Source organism: Staurois parvus, unplaced genomic scaffold (genome assembly GCF_062004578.1).
Source record: "Staurois parvus isolate SC_StPar_1 unplaced genomic scaffold, SC_StPar_1.0 ptg001037l, whole genome shotgun sequence".
NCBI classification, from domain to species: Eukaryota; Metazoa; Chordata; class Amphibia; order Anura; family Ranidae; genus Staurois; species Staurois parvus.
The window spans coordinates 1,128,403-1,146,342 of NW_028318833.1; the positions used below are offsets into that span (position 1 = coordinate 1,128,403).

At 41.3% G+C, this 17,940-nt stretch overlaps 2 protein-coding genes across 4 annotated transcripts in view; both read left to right on the forward strand.

The window, feature by feature from the left end:
• The window catches only part of LOC149441011 (uncharacterized), a 46,949-nt gene extending 42,281 nt beyond the window's left edge, over window positions 1–4,668 (forward strand). For all 3 annotated transcript variants that reach the window (XM_089657885.1, XM_089657883.1, XM_089657884.1), the window contains 2 exons: window positions 1,745–2,015; window positions 3,999–4,668. In XM_089657885.1, the coding sequence (XP_089514011.1) occupies window positions 1,745–2,015; window positions 3,999–4,219 (492 nt within the window). In that variant the 3' untranslated portion in view covers window positions 4,220–4,668. The remainder of the gene's footprint in view (window positions 1–1,744; window positions 2,016–3,998) is intronic.
• Window positions 4,669–8,235: 3,567 nt separating this feature from the next.
• LOC149441012 (uncharacterized) lies at window positions 8,236–16,707 on the forward strand. The gene is made up of 4 exons (XM_089657887.1): window positions 8,236–8,401; window positions 11,632–11,911; window positions 14,761–14,955; window positions 15,386–16,707. Exons 2-4 carry the CDS (start codon window positions 11,638–11,640, stop codon window positions 16,201–16,203), a joined length of 1,287 nt encoding a protein of 428 aa, XP_089514013.1. The 5' UTR covers window positions 8,236–8,401; window positions 11,632–11,637; the 3' UTR covers window positions 16,204–16,707.
• The last annotated feature ends 1,233 nt before the right edge of the window (window positions 16,708–17,940 follow it).

The window sequence follows — 17,940 nt, forward strand, 5'->3', positions numbered from 1 at the left end:
TTTGAAAATGAATTTGAATTGGAAGATGATTTTGAATTTGAAAATGAATTTGAATTTGAAATTGAAATAGAAATATATTGCAATAAATACAGTAAGGTATAAAAGTGAAAGAAGATGACGATTATACCTTGGCTGATGTATAGAATAGAATAAAACAGAATATGACAGAATATAAAAGAAGAAAATATTGTAGAATAGAAAATTACAGAATATAATTGAATAGCATGCAGTGTAAATAGAATAGAAAATAAAGAAAATGAATAAAATAGAATATAATAGAATGGACTAGAATAGACTATAAAAGAAAACATAGAATAGAGTAGAACAGAAGATAATAGAATAGACTATAAAAGAAAAAATAGAATAGAGTAGAATAGAAAATAGAATAGAGTACAAAAGAAAAAATAGAATAGAAACAATAGAATATATTAGAACAGAACAAATATAACCTTCTGAAATTCGAATTTTGAAATTCAAATTTTAAAAATTGAAATTGATTAAAAAAATAACGAATTTACAAAATGAATCTGAATATTCATAGTCAATCTGTCACTGGTTATCCAAAGCTAGAACATGGCTCCCAAAATATTAATTTGGTTGCTGGAATATATTGTAAATTCTTGTACTGAGGACTTTCCTAGCAATCTACACTCCTCCATTCAGCTCTAATCTTTTCCTTGAGACCAGGTGAGCCTGTGTTGACCTGGATTCAGTCTCAGACATCCTAGTCTTCTATACATAGGGAGGAACTTCACTCCACTTTCTTAAAGTCTAAGTTTGGTTACATTTTTCTAAGCAGCACAAGGGGCAGTACTTACACTGAATGAAAAGTGTCCTAAGAGTGGATTCTCTTAGTTAACATCTTCTGTCCTCTGCCTCCCATGTCATGTCATGGACACTCATCAAGAGTGCCAACTATGCCTGCCCTTTCTGTCCCCCTCCTCCATTTATAAAAGCTGTACTATAGTTTCCATCAATGAAAAGCGCTCTATGAATGGAGGAGGTGGACCTTTCATTCATCCACTCTTCCTTCATTCATAGAGCACTTTTTATTTCAGGACGCTATAGTACAGCTTTTATAAATAGAGGAAGGGAATAGAAAGGGCAGGCATAGTTGGCACTCTTGACAGGTTCCTATGACACATCCAGCAGCTCATATTAACCAGAAGATTACCAATGCAAGGGTGGTGGTGGGGGGGGGGGATGGGCACAGGACTGAAGATTTAAATGAAGAGAATAGACATCAACACAAGGGACGCTTCTCATTCATTGTAAGTACTGCCCCTTGTGCTTAATGAAGTATATATACCTAAATTTAGGCTTTAATTGTTTTTTTGAGGACAACCCTAACAAATACAAACTCACACACCCCACAAATCCTGCATTGTCTGCCATAATCTGCCATGTTTTGTGCCACCATTTTCCTTTGTGCAGTGTGTAGTAGATAACCCCAAAGTCTCCTGGGATGGGTGACATCAGCATCACCAGGCAGTGTGACTACATCATTCTCACCAAGGCAAGCATACCAGGAAGTGCAGGGTATTTTCATACCCCCCCAAAAAACTATCACAGATCCTTAAAAAGTAGGGGGGAGGAGGGATTAAAGAACGTTAAAGAAGGAGGCGAAGGTCTGCTTCTACTTCATGTTATCAGTTGAGACAGAGATGGCAAAAAAAAACCCTCAGATCCTTTGGTGACTCCACTCACAACTTTCTGACAATGTACCTCACCATCACTTTTCCAGACTGTTCCAATCTCCTCCAAATCTACAGTTGCCATCTTCTCCAAATCAGAAGAGAGCGACTACTCCTGGCTGAGTCAGAAGCTGTCATCTGGAAGTCTTGATGTCCGATCCTATAAGATTTCACCTTCCAATAAAGATCAGCCCCAAGAAACCGCCTTCCAGTGCAAGCTTGTAATCTTGTATCACAATATGCATGACGGGAAGTTACGCCTTACAGATGCCAAGGATGCCATGTACCATGAGGAGCTGGAAATGCTCTCCACTAAATTCGGTAAGAGAATTCCAGATGTATTTATACTTGAAGCTTGGCTTCTATGGATGGAGGAGCTGGGAGGAAAGTGATTCCAAATGGAAACTTGTGTGAATCTTGTGTGAAAACATTTGTTTAACCCAGCTACTATAGAGGAGGCTGGTAAACTTTTTTCTAAAGCCCACCTAACCACCTGTCCCCTGGACCCTGTTTCCTTACAAATACTACTGTTACCATCTGGCTCTATCCTTCATTCTTTAACTCATATAATAAACATGCGCTAGTCACCCCCATACTTAAAAAGGCCTCTCTGGACTCCACCAATCTAAGACCGATCTCCTTACTCCCTTTTGCCTCCAAACTCCTTGAAACCATAGTCTACAACCAGCTGAGCTGCTACCTTATTGAGAATAACCTTCTTGATCCCCATCAGTCTGGATTTTGCCCACAACTCTCCACAGAAACTGCTTTCCTAAAACTCATAAACTACTTACTCACCACTAAAACCAATGGTCACTATTCCGTACTCTTACTCTTGGACCTCTTCACTTCCTTTGTCAAAGTTGACCACCCCCTCCTCCTCAAAAAACTCTATTTACTTGGTCTCCATGACTGTACTCTCCGTTGGTTCGAATCTTACCTGTCTCGTCACACCATCAGTGTCACTTACAACTCTACTTCCTCCTCTCCTACCCCTCTTACTGTCTGGGTCCCCCAAGGTTCTGTCCTTGGACCTCTCCTATTCTTGATCTACACTTCTTCCTTGGGTCAGCTGATAACTTCCCATGGCTTTCATTATACCATTTCTATTTGGATGACACACAAATCTATCTCTCTTCTCCTCAGCTCACCCCATCAGTTTCCTCACGTATCACCGATTTACTAACAGACATATCAGACTGGATGTCACACCACTTCCTAAAACTCAATCTATCCAAGACTGGGCTCATAATATTTCCTCCCCCACATGCCTCGTCCCCTGATTTCTCGGTCAGGATCAATAGCACTACTATCAACCCATGCCAGGGTGCTAGGGGTAACCCTGGCTTCTGAACTATCCTTTCAGGCCCACATCCAATCCTTGTCCAAATTATGCTGCCTAAACCTCTGCAACATCTCCAGAATATGCCCCATTTTAACCAATGATACCACAAAGCTCCTAATTCACTCCCTAATTATCTCTCACCTCGACTACTGCAACTCCCTCCTCATTGGCTTAACTTTACATAGGCTACCCCCCCTCCAGTCCATCATGAATACTGCTGCTAGGCTCATCCACCTTACCAACCGTTCAGTGTCTGCTACACCTCTCTGCCAATCCCTCCACTGACCTCCATTCAGTGTCCTTCACCTCTGTCTCCCAATCCCTTCACTGGCTTCCACTCACCCAACAAATAAAATTCTAAATATTAACAACAACTTACAAAGCCATCCACAACTTTGCCCCCAGCTACATCACCAACCTGGTCTCAAAATATCAAGCAAACCGCTCTCTTCAATACTCCCAAGGCCTTCTGCTCTCTAGTTCCCATGCTCACCTCCAGGACTTCTCCAAAGCTTCTCCCATCCTATGGAACTCCCTACCCCAATCTGTGCATCTATCTTCTGATCTATCCACCTTTAGATGATCCCTGAAAACCTTTCCCTTTAAAGACTATCCTGCTTCTAACTAGTAAATGGCCTTTTATTTCCTTCATCAGCTTCTCCCCCCACAGCTATCACCTTTTGTATCACTCAACCCTTCCTCCTAGATTGTAAGCTCTGATGAGCCGGGCTCTCTGTTTCCTCTTGTACCAAATTGTATTGTAACTGTATTGTCCGCATTCCTTTTGTAAAGCGCTGCGCAAACTGTTGGCACCATACAAATCCTGTATAATAATAATTTATAAATAAACCTCTTTTTGTGAGGATTCTGATACAGGTATATCTGTATTCTTACATTCTTGTAGATTTGTTGAAGGTGAATTTCTGAACATTTCTATTTGATTTCTCTTTCGGTTTCAGGGAAGCGTAGGGTGATTGTGGTGATCGATGATCTGGTGGACAGCGATGATAAAATTAAATCTCAGATCCTGGAGAGGCAGCCCAGCACCGGGAGATTCGCCAGAGACCTTTTTCTCTTTAGCATGAAGGAGAAAAAACACCTGAACAAAAAGGATCCAACAAAAGATGGAAAAAAATTGATGGACAAAATCAGTGCGATAAAGGAACTGCTGAACAAATAAAGGGGACATTTTTCTCCTCCACATTATTTGCACAATATAAATAAATGGTCATCCAACACAATGACACAAGACTAAGAATAGGCCAGCATCCATTGAGTTCCACCATATTTTTCCAGAAGAAGCCGACAGTTTTAGTATGTTGAAGAAAAAATTAGTTTTGCAGATCAGTTCCTCAACTGGTGGACCCTATAAATACAACCAGAAATACCATTTACTCTACGAAAACACGTCCCATCAGCCCATCTCCCTTTGCAAACATTTTCCAAAGACTGATCACCTTAATATTGAAGAGCCTATTCTACCTTGGTGCCATATTGGATTCTCTTCATGTCAAGTAGAATGATGAATGATTATGAATGAGTGAATGATTTCCACCTTCAAGTTGGTGCTACCTTGTCATTTGCATGGTCTAAGGAATAAAAATATTAATAAAGTCATATGCAGTCTTATTTTTTCTTTTGCATAGAACACAAGCGTGGTGAAGGTTCATACCCTTCATCAGATGTCAGTTTTGTCATTGGGGAGATTTCACTTCACATCCTGCTGAGCAACTGGTACAGGAAGTGAAGAATAATATCTTTAAAGGGAACACAGACAGCAATAAAACCCCTGTTTTAGAGGAGTGTAGAAGGTTTTCAGCCTCACTGTGGTTTCAAAGTGTTATTAAACCCACAACAGTACAATCAGTCTGTAGATGCAGTAAAGCGTGCTTGTTATACTCACTGTGGAACCTAAGGGGTTAATCATCCACATTGTGTAAAACCGCTGTTTGATCCTGACTTCTCTGATTCTCCCCTTTTTCTACTGTCCCCAATATATCTCCTGATAGAACAGAGGTTTGGGGACAAGCTGAACATGCCCAATTTGGTTTGTATTGCTAGAGAGGTTTTTGTTTTAGTGCATATGGTCAGCACAGGACCAATCAGCGGTTTAGAGGTTCTGGGGTCCTGCAGCCTCATAGGGGAGAATTAAAACTCCTCCTAAAAGCTTTAACCAGTGCTCTGCTGAAGTCACAAGACTGCTATATACTGCTGATGAGAAAAGGTATTTAGCCATTTATATTTACTAAAATAATTGCATTCCCATGTTCTGTGTACTGTGGGAGAGCAGATATAGTGAATGCGGGGTCCGGGGAGACCAGATATAGTGAATGCAGGGTCCAGGGAGAGCAGATATAGTGAATGCAGGGTCCGGGGAGACCATATATAGTGAATGCGGGGTCCGGGGAGAGCGGATATAGTGAATGCGGGGTTCGGGGAGAGAGGATATAGTGAATGCGGGGTCTGGGGAGAGCGGATATAGTGAATGTGGGGTCCCGGGAGAGCGGATATAGTGAATGCGGGGTCCGGGGAGAGCGGATATAGTGAATGCGGGGTCCGGGGAGAGCGGATATAGTGAATGCGGGGTCCGGGGAGAGCGGATATAGTGAATGCGGGGTCCGGGGAGAGAGGATATAGTGAATGCGGGGTCCGGGGAGAGCGGATATAGTGAATGCGGGGTCCGGGGAGAGCGGATATAGTGAATGCGGGGTCCGGGGAGAGCGGATATAGTGAATGCGGGGTCCGGGGAGACCGGGTATAGTGAATGCGGGGTCCGGGGAGAGCGGGTATAGTGAATGCGGGGTCCGGGGAGAGCGGGTATAGTGAATGCGGGGTCCGGGGAGAGCGGGTATAGTGAATGCGGGGTCCGGGGAGAGCGGATATAGTGAATGCGGGGTCCGGGGAGAGCGGGTATAGTGAATGCGGGGTCCGGGGAGAGCGGATATAGTGAATGCTGGTTCTGGGGAGAGGGGATATAGTGAATACAAGGTCCGGGGAGAGCGGATATAGTAAATGCAGGGTCCGGGGAGAGCGGATATAGTGAATGCTGGGTCTGGGGAGAGCGAATATAGTGAATGCGGGGTCCAGGGAGAACGGATATAGTGAATGCAGAGCTCGGGGAGACCAGACATAGTAAATGCAGGGTCCAGGGAGAGCGGATATAGTGAATACGGCCTTCACGCCTCTGCCTTACAATTCAGTTCAGGAGGTCTCACGTGTTTTCCAGAGGTCCAATCCTTTCTCACTCCTTCCCAGGGCCTAAAACCAGGTAAATGTTTCTCTCCCATCAGATGTGACCACAGTGATGCTTTTCACACCCCATATAATGCCGGATACTCCAACGCTTTTATACATTGCTCATTTCACAGATTCATTCACCAGCTACTCTATAAATAATGGAAACCCATTCTTACCTATGCTTAGGAACTTTTACTGAAAAATATCTAAATATATTTAAAAAATTATATATTGATACTCAAATCAAGCACTGAACTCAACAAACAATAACCTTAATCATATTGGGTTGATTCCTACTTTTTAACAGTCCCATCCACCAGAGTATGTTATATGCTTCCACGACCTTTAGATGTCCATGCAAGAATATGGTCCTGGCCCTGTGCTCCTCCGGGCAGGAGAACTCTTATATGGCAGGCCCAAGTTGTCTCTCACCATCAGCAAAGTGATGCTACTTCCTTTACTGCCTCCCTAGAATAATCTTCACACCTCAACAAACAGGTGCCTTTCATGTGATTGAGGATAAATCTCCACCATTTCAAAAGCAGGACTTCTTACCATGCAGCAACTGGGAAACATAGTCAATTTTCTTGAAGACCCACCCATACCACCTTCGAAGCTTGCAATCTATTATCAAGCCTAGTACACTAAAAACGGTTTCAAACTAAAATGTTTTTTTTTTTTTTTTATATGAATTGAATTGCTCTTTTTAAAGTCAAGGTTCTTGTTTCAACTCAATGATTGAAGAAATGCAGCCAAAACACTGCAGTTAGCATTCCCAGAAGATGTGATTAGCAGTCGCAGCCTTTGTGGTTGATTTACTAAAGGAGGCTCACTTTGCAAGGGAATTTTTACTTAGTGAATACGGTTAAAAGACAAGTAATCACGTGCAAGAAATATTAAAAAAAGCATGAAGTTTGATTGCAATTTTGATTGTGATATCCTTGTAAAGTAAAAATTGGCCTACAAAATGCAAAGCGAACAACTAATTTATTTATTTCAGGTTCTTATATAGCGCCGTCAATTTATGCAGCGCTTTACATATATATTGTACAGTCACATCAGTCCCTAACCCTCAAGGGGCGTACAATCTAAGGTCCCTAACTCACATTCATACATACACATACATATTAGGGTCAATTTGGACAGAAGCCAGCATGTCTTTGGAGTGTGGGAGGAAACCGGAGTACCCGGAGAAAACCCACGCAGGCACAGGGAGAACATGCAAACTCCAAGTAGGTGGTGCCGTGGCTGGGTTTCAAACCAATGACCCTAGTACTGCCAGGGGGAAATGCTAACCATTTAGCCACTGTTTCCTCTAGTAAATCAACCTTTATGTGTTTTTCTAATGACGGGTCTCCTTTAAAGTGGTAGTAAAATAAAAAAAAAAGGCATAATGTGCTTGTATGCATCGCTGCAGAGGCTTCCATCTTCAGCCAGTCCTCCTTCCCGGTTCGCGGGCTGCAGCCCCTTCAAAAGCCAGGCCACGATGACGTCCTGCGCACTCCCAAGGCACAGACCTCTGAAGGAATGGCATGAAATGCACGTGCAGTAACATCACTGGGTGACACTCACTAGAATATCTCCTAAACAATGCAGGTTTAGGTGACATTCATTTTACCTACAAGTATACTTCATTATGAGCTTACCTGTAGGTAAAAATAAAAACTTTGAGTTTTTTACCACTTTAAGTTTGGAAATCTACCAGTATTTCACACAAGCCCAAAATATTTAATGATAGTAAAAATAAAGAAAACCTAGATAAGTCTAACAGCAGAAGTGTAAAACTGATAAAGAAAAAGGAAGTGTAAAAGTCAATTTATAACTGGGAGGACAAAAAACCCCAAGACTTGGTTTAGTTCATAAGGAGAACTTTGTCCTTGTGTTAAGTCGTAAATACACAGATTGGAATCACATAATTGAAGAGAATAAGAACATTGATTTCTCTTACAAGGAGAGCAGTAACACGGCCATAGTAAAAACTGATCATTTCTGGAGTGACAGTCTCCTATGAAGACCACACATTTCCAGGTGACTGGAAGAGACGGAATGCTCCATGTACTTAGAGGGACAACATCGGCCGAGCCTCATCCAATCTCCAGTCTACTACTAGACCAGCAGACAATCGGTAGGTGATCAGAGAAAAGGTAAGAATTGTGGGAGGGAATGAGAAACCAAGTGTCACCATCGGGGGGGGTGGAGGGGGGCTAATAATGTAACTGAAGTGATTTTTTAACCCCCTCATGACGAAGGTAAAACAAGTCTTATTGCCTGAACACAGTTTTGCACCTTTGACATGTGTTAGTAAAACTGTACTTATCATCCCAACTACTTAGTGTATCCAGGTGAATCATCATTGTTCAGGACAGGTTGGGCTTTCATGGATATGTCCTAATTATATTTTTATCATGAAAGGAATTTCAAAACTGGCCCAAAATAGTAAAAAAAAAATATATTTTTTAAATTTAGCTTTATATTTCTTGCTATTGCCATGACCACCAAACAACAACCCCCTGGGGGGAAAGTGACAGCTGATTCTCTGAGCTATAGTGAAGAAAGAAAAAAAAGTTGGTAATTACATTTAAAAACCGGCACTGACCTATAGAGGTTTATTTACTAAAGCTGGAGAGTCCAAAATCAGACTCCCTTCTGCATAGAAACCAATCAGCTTCTAACCTCAGCTTCTTCAATGAAGCTTTGGCAATGAAACCTGGAAGCTGATTGGTTTCTATGCAGAAGGGAGTCTGATTTTGCACTCTCCAGCTTTAGTAAATAAACCCCATAGTGACAGCGACTTATTTTTTACATTTTTTCTGACCTCCGGAACAGATTAATTGGTTTTCAATGCATTCCTATGAGAAACCATGAAGCCAGAACACTGCAGTTAGTTACAAATGTTTCGCAATATGAAACGTCCCGGAGAAAGCATTAAATTCGTAAACCGAGGTACACCTGTATTATCAAAAATTGTGGGAAACAATAAACATTCCCAGTAATAAACATGTATCAGTTTGAGTTTGTTACAATAATCCATATGAATAAACACCTCTATATATTGTACATAGGCATTATAAAGAAACACGTTTTTAATACAGTAATAGTTTACTGTAGTGGTTTTATATATATCTTCTATGTGTATTAATTTATCCACTTGCCCTCCAGAAGTTTTACCCCTCTTCATGACCAGGCCATTTTTTGCAATACGGCACTGCGTTACTTTAACTGGCAATTGTGCAACATATCCAATGAAAAAAAAATTAAAAAATAAAATTTCTTCCTAAATTTAGGCCAAAATGTATTCTGCTCCATGTCTTTGGTAAAGAAAATCCCAATGAGTGCATATTAGTTGGTTTACATGAAAGTTATAGCATCTACAAATGGCAGTATAGATAGTGGGATTTTTCTTTCTTTCTTTCTTTTTTTCTTTCTTTCTTTCTTTCGGCAATCAGTGACTTATAGCAGAACTGCAGCAGGCATTCTGATACTAACTGAGACTGGATTGGAACTGACTACCGTATTTTTCGCCATATAAGACGCTCCGGAATATAAGACGCACCCAATTTTAAAGGAGGAAAATCTAGAAAAAAAAGATTCTGAACCCAATACATATAGTAATTCATCCCCCATATAGTAATTCATCCCCCATATAATAATTCATCTCCCATAGTAATTCATCCCCCATATAGTAATTCATCCCCCATATAGTAATTCATCCCCCATAGTAATTCATCCCCCATAGTAATTCATCCCCCATATAGTAATTCATCCCCCATAGTAATTCATCCCCCATAGTAATTTATCCCCCATAGTAATTCATCCCCCATATAGTAAGTCATCCCCCATAGTAATTCATCCCCCATATAGTAATTCATCCCCCTATAGTAATTCATCCCCCCTATAGTAATTAATCCCCCATATAGTAATTCATCCCCCATAGTAATTTATCCCCCATATATTAATTCATCCCCCATATAGTAATTCATCCCCCATATAGTAATTCATCCCCCATAGTAATTCATCCCCCCTATAGTAATTCATCCCCCATAGTAATTCATCCCCCATATATTAATTCATCCCCCATAGTAATTCATCCCCCATATAGTAATTCATCCCCCCTATAGTAATTCATCCCCCCTATAGTAATTCATTCCCCATATTGTGTCAATTCACTTACCTTTGCTCCGCGCGTTCCTCTCGCCGTGTTCCCGCGTCGTTCCGGTCTTCAGGGCGGACTGTGAGAGGAGAGGAGTTCGTCACGCTGCCCCGCCTACATCCTGACAGCCAATGTTTGCCACGCTCCGCGGGCCGGATTAAAAGGTCCGCCGGGCCGTATACGGCCCGCGGGCCGTAGTTTGCCCATTGCTGATCCATGAGCAGAGGGGGTGATGACGTCAGAGCGCACCGCTGGGTGTACTAAGATGGCCGACCGCTCCAGAGATAGGCCAAAGCCGCGGCCTTTCCTACAGCCGTGGCCGCGCCTCACGGATTCTCTCTCTATTCGTCGTATAAGACGCACCAACTTTTCCCTCCCAGTTTTGGGGAAGAAAAAGTGCGTCTTATATGGCGAAAAATACGGTAACTGAGATTAACATCTCCAGTGACATTAATACAGTGATCAGTGCTAATAAAAAGCACTGACTGTACTAATGGCACTGGGCAGGAAGGGGTTAACATCTGGGGCTATCAAAGGGTTACCTGTGTGCTCTGCTGTGATTACTGTGTGCTGTTTTACTAGGGAACATGCTGTGCAGAGAGATCCCCACTGACAGGGGAGAGATCTGTGTTGTTTACAGTCAGATCTCTCCCCTGTCAGCTTCTCCACTGATCACCTAGTCCCGGCCATGAACCGTTGGACCCAGTGATTGACTTCTCCAGGAGCCAATGACAGAGCGTTTAGGGCGACACGCGCCCCCCACACGAAAATCCAAAATTATACATGATTTTGTACAATGTTGCCACCCTGTAACCGTACATCTGCTATGAGGCGGTCTTTAAATGGTTATTATGGTAAACATTAAAATATACAATTCATTTTGTATTGTTTTTAGTCAGGTTGGTATTATGTTATAATATTATGTATTCATATTTTCTACCAGCAGTCCAGGGCCCCTTTTTATGTTTTCAGTTTCTATTTATTTTACTTTTATAAAAATTCACATTTAGGCTTTTTGGTGTGGATTGTTAATTTAAATTTGAAAATAAATAAATATATATATATATATATAGTGTATATATGAAGTGTTTATTGAATAATATTAAATATAGATTTTTTCCTGTATTCATTTGTCTGATTCCTTTAAGCACTGTCCCTATCAATTATTTCAATTCCATCTTCTGTTTCATGAATTCATCCTTCAGAAGACAATGGAGAAGAAACATACAGTTGGCATTTTTTCCAGATCTGATAGGAAGGATTATGGTTGGCTGATATCCATTCTCACATCACAGGAGTGCAGTGATTGGGTCCAGGATGTCAGATCCACTGTCATATCCAATACATTGACGACATTCATAGGTGATGCATCTCAGTGCACATTTGGGATCCTGTACCACACAAAGAACAGAGGAGGAGTCAACATTTCTGATGTAACGGGATCTCTCTACGATGAAGAGATGAAAATCCTATATGAGTTACTTGGTAAGGAATAGCTCAACAAATAGGTAGATATTTTTAAATAACAAACACATTTAACTGCGCAAATTCCCCACTATCACAATGTACAAAGCTGCAAACACTTTAAGAGGACATCCTCTCTTAATATAATAAATGGCAATTCTCCAAGATTGTAAGCTCGAAAGAGCAGGGCCCTCGATCCCCTCATGTTTTGTATTGTATTGGTATTGTTCTGTCACATGTTCTGTCCCCCTTTGTAATGTACAGCGCTGAGCGAACTATTGGGGCTTTATAAATACTGTATAATAATAATAATAATTCAATTTTGCGCTACGTGTGAAAAAAATTCAATAAATATGCATATATATATCGTGAAAACAACCGTAAACATAATACATGAACAAAATAGTATATAAAAGCAATATCATAAATTTTACATGTAAAGGACAATATAATAATTAAAGTCCACATGAATAATATCTCCACAAAACAATTTGTGAAAAGAACTTGCGTTCCTTAACCTCTTTAGCGGTGTTCCCGAGTGTAGCTCGGGGTAAAATTTCTATACCAAAAGCAGAAACCCCGAGCTACACTCGGGCTTACCATGCGGCGCTGCTCTGGGGGTCCCTGCAGCACTTACCTTGTCCTTCGCTACCGTGATGTGTCCCCTCCAGCGTCCCCGGCCATCTCCTCCGGCCGATGCCGGCATCCGGCTTCTGTGTTCCGGTCCCTGTGACGTCGGGACGTACGGGCGCCGGAACCGGCGGGAAATTTGAATTTTTTAAAAAATGTCATTTTTGCTGTCATTGCTATTTTAATACATTTCACATACATTTTGTCCCTACTGCTTTGTCCTGTCCCTTGCCTGCATTTTGAATGTTCTTTCTGCCTGGAAACTTAGAAAAGTCCATGCGTCCAAAAAGCGTCCCTTTGCGTCAAAAGCGGTTTTAGACCGGCTAGAGAACAGCGATAGTAAATCAGAACCACTTGCAGAATTGAGTGATAATGATTCGTGGGGGAAATTCCTCATCAGACACTGAAAACGATTTTGCGACTTTGCTCAGCGATGTGCGAATTTGCTTCTGTATTTCAAATTTCAGTGTTTTTGGTTTGATTATATTATTGAATTAAATGTATTATTATTATATTATTATTTTTTATGATTATTTATTAAATTATAATTTATGATTTCGTGTTTCAAATTTTATCATATCCGGAATGTTTACTGGACTCTTGTTTGGACAGAATTCAGTGAGTTATTCCTAAAAATTACAGCCTACAATAAAAAACAACATATTTCCAGGCAAAAAAATGGTACCGCTTTCAGCACAAAAAATCGGAAAGAATCATACCGCCGAGGAGGTTAATTGAGATGATAATAGTATATATAAATCTTTTTCCATCCAATTAATCACCAGCGTGAACGAACCACCACCATGTTATTTTTCAAAACCATCAGAAAAAGGAAAAGATTTTTTTAATGACGATTTTGAAAAATAACAGGAGCTGCAGCTCCAATTAAAAAGGTTTCCAATGTACATCAGCCCCGAGAGCATTCTGTCGATGATGAAATGCGTCGGGCGGAGCCTCCCTCTGACATCATTTTATTTGCACATTGGTTTTACTGCACTATGAGAAGCATGTTTTATTTTCCATGATACTGACATCTCTAAGAGAATGGCTTACTAATTGTAAGTGGAATCTGGATCCTGATATGACATAGAAGTCTGGATGGTATTACATCGATACAAAGCTTATAATGACCCCCTATAGTTAAGGGGTCTCTTCATTTGGTAAGCCTCCATTTTACTCACATGGTGGTGGTTCGTTCACACTGGGGATTAATTGGATGGAAAGAAGATTTATATATACTATTATCATCGCACTTAACCTCCCTGACGGTATTCCTGAGTGTAGCTTGGGGTAAAGTTTCAGCACCACAAGCGGTAACCCCCCCGAGCTACACTCGGGAATACACTGCAGCGCTGCTCCGGGATCTCTTCTGCACTTACCTTGTCCTGCGCTCCCGCGATGTCCCCCCTGCAGTGTCCCCGGCCATCTCCTCCGGCCGATGCCGGCATCTGTCTTCTGGGTTCCGTTCCCTGTGATGTCAGGATGTACGGGGGACGGAATGGCGGGAAATGTGAACATTGTAATAGTGACATTCACTAAATTCACTAAAATCACATAGTATAACATTCCTGTATCAAACCATTTCACATACATTTTGTCCCGAGTGCTTTGTCCGGTGCCCTGCCTGCATTTTTACTGTTCTTCTGCCTGGAAACTGAGAAAAGTCCATGGCGTCCAAAAAGCGTCCCTTTAGGTCAAAAGCCGTTTTAGACCGGCTAGAGAACAGCGATAGTAAATCAGAACCACTTGCAGAATTGAGTGATAATGATTCATGGGGGAAATTCCTCATCAGACATGATTCTGGGACTTTGCTCAGTGATGTGCGAACTTGGCGCTCTATTTCAAATTTCACTGTTTTTGAACTGAAGAGGTTTTCAGTTTCAAAAGTTGGAATAACTGCAAATACCTGAATCAACTGATGTACTAAACTAGAACAACAAGTTAGGCCTGTTGCACACAGGGATCAACATGTCATGTTGGTGTTGGACTTGGTGGTGATTATATATGGGTCTTTCTTGGATGACTTTTATTTTTAACTTTGTCTATCTAAAATGTTATTGTATGGATTAAAAATGATATCTTTATAATATATTTGTCTTAAGTTGAATACCTTAAAAGTCAATTTATTTCCACACTTATACTTTATGGGCACAATCTCCATGAGTCCAAGTCAGAGAAACATAAGTGTAACTACTCTTTTAGAACATCCACTCCTCCTCATTTACCATGTGTATCTACAGGGAAGGAAAATTTCATTGTGGTGATTGATGATCTGAAAGACAGCAGTGATGAGGAGAAGAGACGAATACTGAATATTCAGCCCAGCATCTACTCATTGGCCTGTGATCTTCTTCTCATTTCAAACACAGAGAAAACAAATGTGAAAACTCTGGTCACAAAACTGAGGAATCTTCGACTTTTCCATTCCACATCAGGTATAAAACATGAATTATCCTTTATGTGAGATGATGTTTGATTTACGGTTTGAGTTACAGTTCTGCTGATACACACATGTTTGATATCAGACACAAAGAGTTATCAACATCAAACACATGTTTGATATCAGACACAAAGAGTTATCAACATCAAACACATGTTTGATATCAGACACAAAGAGTTATCAACATCAAACTGTTCTGGAAAAAAATTGGAAGCTTCCAAGGTATTTTGCATAACACCAGCACCTTTTCTCTAATCAATCAGTTCTTTTGTTTTTCTTTCCATTTCAATTTCATATTAAAAAAAGAAAACAAAATTCAGCAAAAGTATCAGAATTCCATGAGAGTCATTATGGTCTTTTCTGCAGCAATGATATAAAGGGTAGCACCAATATCAAGACCTCTAACTTTAAATTCTATTTTTCAGAGACATGGAACTCCAACAAAAACCCTGAGATGTCATCCAGATGTGAGAGTCCTAAGGCATGGAAGAATACTTCTGAGGTTCAGATGAACGTTTGTGCTCCTGTGATGTCCAGTAGATCAGAGGATGGCAAGGAGCCCATCTATATGAATCTTATTTCAATCTTTGATAGTTCTGAGGGGTTGAATAACTTTGACAATCCTGAGAGCTGGGACAACATTGAGAATCCTAAGGTCTCTTCCAGCAATGAGAATCTGAAGATATGGGATAGCCCTGAGAGTTGTGAGACAGTAAACAGGTATGATGGTCCAGAAACAAGCAGCAGCTTAGAGACTTTAGACACAGGGAATGTTTACACGGATCCTATAATACCATTCCCAGATAAGCTGTTTGAGGAAATGCGTGAAAAATTTCTCAGCAAGGAAAACTCTGAAACAAAGTCCAGCTACAAGAATTTTGAAACAGTATTTTTGAAGAGTGAGAAGACTCCTACAGGGTGCAGTTATAAGAATTCAGAACCAATCAATAATAAGAGCCCTGAGAGACAATCCAATACCCAAAAACCCATGAAATGGCTTCATAATGTGAATGGCCAAACCTGGTGCAGAAATGAAACGCTGCCCAGTGATAACAATCCAGACACACCATCTACATCCACTCCTGGTAGTTATGACCCACAGCCCAGCAAAGGGAATCTTAGAACACATACAGAAACTTTGACCAAAAATAAAGACACAGAGAGAAGATCCAACAATGAGAAACCTATTAAATTGAACTTTAATGAAAGTGGTCATACGTGGTACAGAAATGAGAAAGTATGACCAAGCCAAGTGAATGGAGACACAGCCCAGATATTTTATAAGCGATGATATTTCTCTTATTTTGCAACTTTTTGTATTATATTGTTCTAAACTGCTATAAACACATCTTATCTGCTGCAAATATTTATTTCCAATGTACCGACAGATATGTTTTCACATACAAATATCGACCAAACTTGGTCAGATGTATGTTATCACGCATTTTGGGCTTTCGAATGAACCAAGCTGCATCCATGAAGGCTCATCTGAGTACCGGTGCCAGTGCACCTTTAGATAGAGATGACTTTGATCTCAATTTTACAAAACAACTTCGATAAGGTCCAGAAAGCATTACACGGTGATCACATGATACTATGTGCTACAGGATGTTATGGATCTTTTGGGTCCACTGCTGGATGCTGGCTTTTATTCCAAATTATTAGTTGTAAAAATGAATTGTACGATGGACTTTCATGTCAAACAGGAAATTTTGAGTTTATATAATAAAAGAACAATTTTCGAGGAGTGGAAACTGCATTTACTCTTCTACATACTCCCCTGCTACATCCATACACTTATCACAGTGTTTAAATAATGCCTGGAAAGCTTCAGCATAGAAAGATTTGTCAATACACCTGAACCATCCTAGGTTCATCATTGTGTTCACTGTCCCCACAGAAAGATTTGTCTCTTGTACAATTTCATGACAGGTTATGCGTCGATTATCCAGGATTAGGCATTCCAGCTGTGAATGTTCACAGGAATGACTGCTGTGGGCTGGGAACCACCACCGCCAGGATCATCACTGACAGACATAAGGACATCTTTGAAACATTTACACCATTCAAATGTCTTACCACTGCTGAGCGTCTCATCACCGTACTGTGCTTGAAGTCTTCTGTAGATATTGGTGGGTTTTACGCCTTTGTTCACAAGAAACTTCATCACCACATGCTGTTTCATTCACGCCATGATGTCTGCCATCTTGATTAACGGTCTCTGGACTGGCCCGTGACATGTGCGCCGCCTATCAGTAATAGGACACACTGGCCACTTATTGCTGTGTGTAGTACCGCCATGCTACCATCCCTTTTTATACCTGTAAATTTAAAAGTCCCGGTTTGACTTGAACGCCCTCATAGTTTAAAATTATTTTCTTTTATTTTGCTCCTTGAGTGCTGCCCACTTGATTTATACTTACCTTCAGACCCAATCCAGCAGGCTTCACTGTCCCAGCCCGCTCAAAGCCCCATTACATTACAAAAATGGCTGCTCTGCTCTTTTCTTTTGCACCACAGACATATTACCGTATTTTTCGCTCCATAAGACGCACTTTTTTCCCCCAAAAAAAGGGGGGAAAATGTCAGTGCGTCTTATGGAGCAAATATAAAGCGGCCGGTCCGGTATTTCTGCCGCCACCATGTCAGAATACCGGGCCGGCCGCTCAGCTGTTCTCTCCTGCAGGGCCTTACCTGTTCCTCGCTCCAGCGCTGCACAGTCTTCCCGCGCTGGCTTCTGTGACAGCCGGGTGCCCACTGCGCATGTGCTGCGCTTTGTGAATGATCCAGTGTCTTCTGGGACACATGACAGGTCCCAGAAGGCGCCGGGCCATTCACAAAGCGCAGCGCTTCTCGCGCATGCGCAGTGGGCACCCGGCTGTCACAGAAACCGGCCCGGGAAGAAGGAAGGAAGGACAACTCCGCGGAAGTGGGAGCGGGTACCTGTCAAATTCAGGTACCCGCTCCCCCTCCCTCCCCA